This window comes from Pongo pygmaeus, chromosome 1 (assembly GCF_028885625.2).
Source record: "Pongo pygmaeus isolate AG05252 chromosome 1, NHGRI_mPonPyg2-v2.0_pri, whole genome shotgun sequence".
In the NCBI taxonomy this organism is placed as follows: domain Eukaryota; kingdom Metazoa; phylum Chordata; class Mammalia; order Primates; family Hominidae; genus Pongo; species Pongo pygmaeus.
In genome coordinates this window covers 99526221-99532220 of record NC_072373.2, presented here as the reverse complement: position 1 = coordinate 99532220, position 6000 = coordinate 99526221, and the positions used below count along the sequence as shown (strand labels likewise).

The window sequence follows — 6000 nt, the reverse complement described above, 5'->3', positions numbered from 1 at the left end:
CACGTGTGCCCCTGGAAGGCTCTGCCTTAACGCATGCGTAGTTACCTTAGTTTTCGTCGCCTCTGAGGGGCGCCCCGCGGCTTTGGATTTGACCCCGTCAGGCTACCGTCGCGGTGACCGGAACGGCACTAAAGGTTTGCTTCCGGGCGTTCCTTTTGCTTCCCCTTCCCTCCTTCATGCTTCCTCCCCTCCCCCTCCTCCCTTATCCCTTCGCTTTCGCTCTTTTCAGTCGAGGCCGACCCCTGAGTTGTGAGTCTGGGGTCTGGTTGGTGAAAAAGAGCCCTTAAAGCTGAAAGACGGGAGGTGCGGGGAATACTGTTGAGTTATTTGGTGACCAAAGGCTTATCTGGGATGTTTTGTTTGTGGGAGGGGGTCGGGCGAGGGTGGGAAGGAAGTCTTCCCCAGAGGCGAACGGGGGCGGAGCTGAACTGGGTTTGCGAATGGGTAGGACGCACCCCTAGAATGGGTAGCACGGGGTGGGCTGGTGTGTGGGGCAAAGGAAAATGGAGGCGCTGAAAATCAGATTTGCTTTAACCATTTGATTAAAAAAGCAGTTCACACGAATGTGTGAAGTATTTGGATTGTGGATATTAGGTACCCACGTTTTATTCCCAGGTTGCTTTACTTCTCTGTACTTTGGGGGAAACCTTTTTGCTGCAAGCTTTTGTGTGCTTGAATATCATAGACTTTTTAAAAAGTAAAATTCCACATGGAAGCAAAGTAATGTAAGGGGAACAAGTAATGAAAGAGAAAACACTGAATTAGTGAGTTACAAATCAACTCCATCCCCAGACAGGGGTTTTGTTCAAATTAGGCATAGCATACAAAGATTTATCACATTAGTTAAGGAACACATACAGACCACAAAAATATCTTCTTCTAGATTGGTTCTCTTCAATATCCCAAAGCATTATTTTTAAAGTTTGGATTGTTTTGAGACAGGGTCTCACTTTGTCACCCAACTGGAATGCATGGCGCGAACATAGCTCACTACAGCAGCTACTCCTGGGCTCAAGCGATCCTCCCACCTCAGCCTCCTGAGTAGCTGGAACTAAAGGCATGCACCACCACACCTGGCTAATTTTTGTATTTTTTTGTAAAGACAAGTCTTGCCATGTTGCCCAGGCTGGTCTTGAACTCCTGCCCTCAAGTGACCCTCCTGCCTCGGCCTCTAAAAGTGCTGAGATTACAGGTGTAAAGCCACTGTGCAAACATTATTTTCAGTAGCTCTCTACTGCTTAATGAATGTTCTCCATGCCCTCTCAAACTTTTAAATCTTTTTCAGGCGTGTTAGTGTACAGCAGAAGATAAGAACTCTTAAAAATCTCAGCATCAGATTCTGGAGAATGGCGAGGGAGAACATGGAATATTTGAATAGAATAACAGGCAGAGTAGGAATTAGTTTTATTAGGGAACTGAAATTCTCTATTGATTGTAGTTAAAAGGACTCCAATTTAATTTGTTTTCTGTTCCATGCAGAGGACAAAAGCATGTCTTCCCTTCCTGGGTGCATTGGTTTGGATGCAGCAACAGCTACAGTGGAGTCTGAAGAGATTGCAGAGCTGCAACAGGCAGTGGTTGAGGAACTGGGTATCTCTATGGAGGAACTTCGGCATTTCATCGATGAGGAACTGGAGAAGATGGATTGTGTACAGCAACGCAAGAAGCAGCTAGCAGAGTTAGAGACATGGGTAATACAGAAAGAATCTGAGGTGGCTCAAGTTGACCAACTCTTTGATGATGCATCAAGGTGAGAACTCCATGGAAAATAGAAGAAAATCTCTCCACTGGGAGATATTTTTAGAGAATAATTGTTCATGACATTGAACCAAGCATTTTATTTTATGTTTTGAGACGGAGTCTCGCTCTGTCACCCAGGCTGGAGTGCAGTGGAGTGATCCTGGCTCACTGCAACCTCCGCCTCTTGGGTTCAAGTGATTCTCCCACCTCAGCATCCCGAGTAGCTGGGATTACAGGCATCCGCCACCACACCCAGCTAATTTTTTATATTTTTAGTAGAGACAGGGTTTCACCATGATGGCCAGGCTGTGTACCACGAATTTTATACTTTATGAAGTACAGATGTTTAGAACCTTACTCTTCCTCAAAGTTTATGGTCAAAAATCTGACCTTACAGTCAGCCGTAAATATAATTTTCATATGTCAGCAGCTAATACATGATCAGCAGTAAGGGAGTCCAAGTCTTAAGTCCTTTCCCCTTCTTTCTCCTGTGCTCTATCTTAGAACAATTGCTTCATTTCCCTAGTAAGATCATCCAGGGAGTGAGGATTGTAAATAATTTCTGTCTTATGTAACTCTGAAGCATTAGTAAGTTCCCATACCCCTAAAAGATTTGTTTCTGGTGCTCTAGTTGTCACTTAGAATACATTTTTTTAAATTTATTATACTTTAAGTTCTGGGGTACATGTGCACAACGTGCAGGTTTATTACATATGTATACGTGTGCCATGTTGGTGTCACTTACATTAGCTATATCTCCTAATGCTATCCCTCCCCCTTCCCTCCACCCCACGACAGGCCCCAGTATGTGACGTTCCCCATCCTGTGTCCAGGTGTTCTCGTTGTTCAATTCCCACCTATGAGTGAGAACATGTGGTGTTTGGTTTTCTGTCCTTGCGATAGTTTGCTCAGAATGATGGTTTCCAGCTTCATCCATGTCCCTACAAAGGACATGAACTCATCCTTTTTTATGGCTGCATAGTATTCCATGGTGTATATGTGCCACATTTTCTTAATCCAGTCTATCATTGATGGACATTTGGGTTGGTTCCAAGTCTTTGCTATTGTGGATAGTGCCACAATAAACATACGTGTGCATGTGTCTTTATAGCAGCATGATTTATAATCCTTTGGGTATATACCCAGTAATGGGATCGCTGGGTCAAATGGTATTTCTAGTTCTAGATCCTTGAGGAATCGCCACACTGTCTTCCACAATGGTTGAACTAGTTTACGGTCCCACCAACAGTGTAAAAGTGTTCCTATTTCTCTACATCCTCTCCAGCACCTGTTGTTTCCTGACTTTTTAATGATCACCATTCTAACTGGTGTGAGATGGTATCTCATTGTGGTTTTGATTTGCATTTCTCTGATGGCCACTGATAATGAGCATTTTTTCATGTTTTTAAATTTATTTTATTTTATTTATTTATTTTTTAGACAGAGACTTGCTCTGTCTCACCCAGGCTGGAGTACAGTGGCGTGATCTCAGTTCACTGCAGCCTCTGCCTCCCAAGTTCAAGCAGCTCTTCTGTCTCAGCCTCCGGAGTAGCTGGGACTACAGGCGTGTGCCACCACACCCGGCTAATTTTTGTATTTTCAGTAGAGATGGGGTTTTACCATGTTGGCCAGGCTGGGGAGGTCAAATTCCAGACCTCAAGTGATCCACCTGCCTCAGCCTCCCAAATTGCTAGGATTGCAGGTGTGAGCCACCACTCCCAGCCAGGATACTTTTCAGATAACAGCAAGGTAAATAATGAGGTAAGGTTGAAAGTACTGTACTTTGGGCTTACTTTGGATTTTTGAGGAACTAGTCTGGAAACTAAACCACTATTTAAAACATTTTTCTATAGAAAAAGCATTCTAAATTCTAAACAGAGATACTTTGGAATGTGGCCCATTTAAATTGAGGACTGTCTATATACTTAAATATATATACATTGTAATGGATTCTATATCTCTTAATTCCTCTGTTGGCTTTGACCTTTTCTGCATGTGTTCCAATATTAGGGCAGTGACTAATTGTGAGTCTTTGGTGAAGGACTTCTACTCCAAGCTGGGACTACAATACCGGGACAGTAGCTCTGAGGACGAATCTTCCCGGCCTACAGAAATAATTGAGATTCCTGATGAAGATGATGATGTCCTCAGTATTGATTCAGGTAAGGGATGAGCTTTGGATAGGAGAGTCTCAGGACTGAAGTTGAAACACTGGAAGATGAGCAAATAGAAGATAATAGAAGAGAGGAGAAACCATTGTCACTAACTCCATATTTCAAACTGCCTGAGTTGGCTATTAAAGAAAAAAATGCAACATTGTTAGTATCATAGATGTTCCCTATGTGCTACACCCTGATTGCATTACTTTGCTTTCCTCATTCTGTGTAACCCATATTTTGGGGTATTCCATCAAAGAGTGGAATTGCCAGGACTTATAGTAAGTGTATGTTCTGTTGTTAGGATATAAAAAATACAGTTGGTTTTTGTGTATTGATCTTGTAGCCCGCAACCTCATTAAACTCACATAGTTCTAGAAGCTTTTTGTTGTTTCCTTAGGATTTTCTTTTTTTTTTTTTTTTTTCCGAGACGGAGTCTCGCTCTGTCGCCCAGGCTGGAGTGCAGTGGCGCAATCTCAGCTCACTGCAACCTCCGCCTCCCGGGTTCAAGCAATTCTCTGCCTCGACCTCCCAACTAGCTGGGATTACAGGCAACCCCCCTGCCTCACCACCACACCCAGCTAATTTTTGTATTTTTAGTAGAGACAGGGTTTCATCTTCTTGGCCAGGCTGGTCTTGAACTCCTGACCTTGTGATCCACCTGCCTTGGCCTCCCAAAGTGCTGGGATTACAGGCATGAGCCGCTGGCACCCAGCCAATTCCTTAGGATTTTCTAAAACTAATTCATGCAAATAAAGTCTGTTTTACTTCTTCCTTTCTACCCTGGATATCTTTTTCTTTTCTTACTGTACTCACTAAAACCTTCAGTACAGTGTTGAATAAGTTTTAAGAGCAGGCCAGGCACAGTGGCTCATACCTGTAATCCCAGCACTTTGGGAGGCCGAGGCGGGTGGATCATGAGGTCAGGAGATCCAGACCATCCTGGCTAACACAATGAAACCCCGTCTCTACTAAAAATACAAAAAATCAGCTGGGCGTGGTGGCGGGCACCTGTAGTCCCAGCTACTTAAGAGGCTGAGGCAGGAGAATGGCATGAACCTGGGAGGTGGAGCTTGCACTGAGCAGAAACCGCACTACTGCACTCCAGCCTGGGCGACACAGCGAGACGCCGTCTCACCAAAAAAAAAAAAAACAGACATCCTTTTCTTCTTCCTGATGTTGATATGAAAGCATTTGGTGTTTAACCATTAATTATGTTAGCAGTAGGTTTTCTGTAAGTGTCATTTATTAAATTAAAGGAATCCCCTTCTAATCCTAGTTTGAGAGATTTTATCATAGCCTAATTGGATTTTGGATTTTGTCAGCTTTTTCTGTATCATTCTCCTATGTTCCTTTTGTCTTTTAGCATATTAAGAATGTATTACAGTAGTTGTTTTTTTAGATGTTAAACCAACCTTGCATTCCTGGAGTAAACCAGCTTTGGTCTTGATGTATAATTCTTTTTATGTGTTGCTGGATTGGATTTACTGATTTAAAAAAAAAAGATCTTGGCCAGATGCTGTGACTCATGCCTGAAATCCCAGCACCTTGGGAGGCCGAGTTGGGCAGATTGCTTGAGCCCAGGAGTTCAAGACTAGCCTGGGCAACATGGTGAAACCCCTTCTCTAATTTAAAAAAAAAAAAAAAAAAGAAAAAAATTTTTTACATGTATTTCATGAGGGCTGTTGGTTTATAGTTCTCTTGTGGTATCCTTGTTTGGCTTTGGTAGCAGGGTAATATAGGCCTTATAAATGAGTTGAGAAGTGTTCCCTCCTCTGAGTTTTGTATGGAATGATATTTCTTCCTAAAAAGCTTGATAAATTCAGTGCTGAGGCCATTTTGGCTTGGACTTTTCTTTGTGTATTTTTAAAATCTTTTATTTTGGAATAATTTTAGATTTATAGAAAAATTGAAAAAATAATAAGAGTTCCTATATGTCCCTCATCTAGTACATATGTCAAAACTAAGAAGCAAACACTGGTATATTACTTTTATATAAACTTCAGGCTTTATTCAGCTTCTGGACTTTTTCTGTTCTATGATCTAATCCAGGATATCACATTAAATATATTTCCAGTGTGATGTTTATTTTCTTCCTTTTACT

General features: G+C 42.2%; 1 protein-coding gene across 5 annotated transcripts in view; it reads left to right on the top strand.

Annotated features, from left to right (window-relative positions):
• The window catches only part of SETDB1 (SET domain bifurcated histone lysine methyltransferase 1), a 37774-nt gene continuing 31774 nt past the window's right edge, over positions 1-6000 (top strand). For 2 of the 5 annotated variants that reach the window (XM_054474583.2, XM_054474581.2), the window contains exons 1-3: positions 1-134; positions 1480-1750; positions 3751-3902. In XM_054474583.2, coding sequence (XP_054330558.1) covers positions 1491-1750; positions 3751-3902 — 412 coding nt within the window. In that variant the 5' untranslated portion in view covers positions 1-134; positions 1480-1490. Of the gene's footprint in view, positions 135-156; positions 250-419; positions 595-1479; positions 1751-3750; positions 3903-6000 lie in introns of those variants that run through there. The other 3 variants (XM_054474579.2, XM_063663594.1, XM_063663596.1) reach the window with 3 other exon arrangements.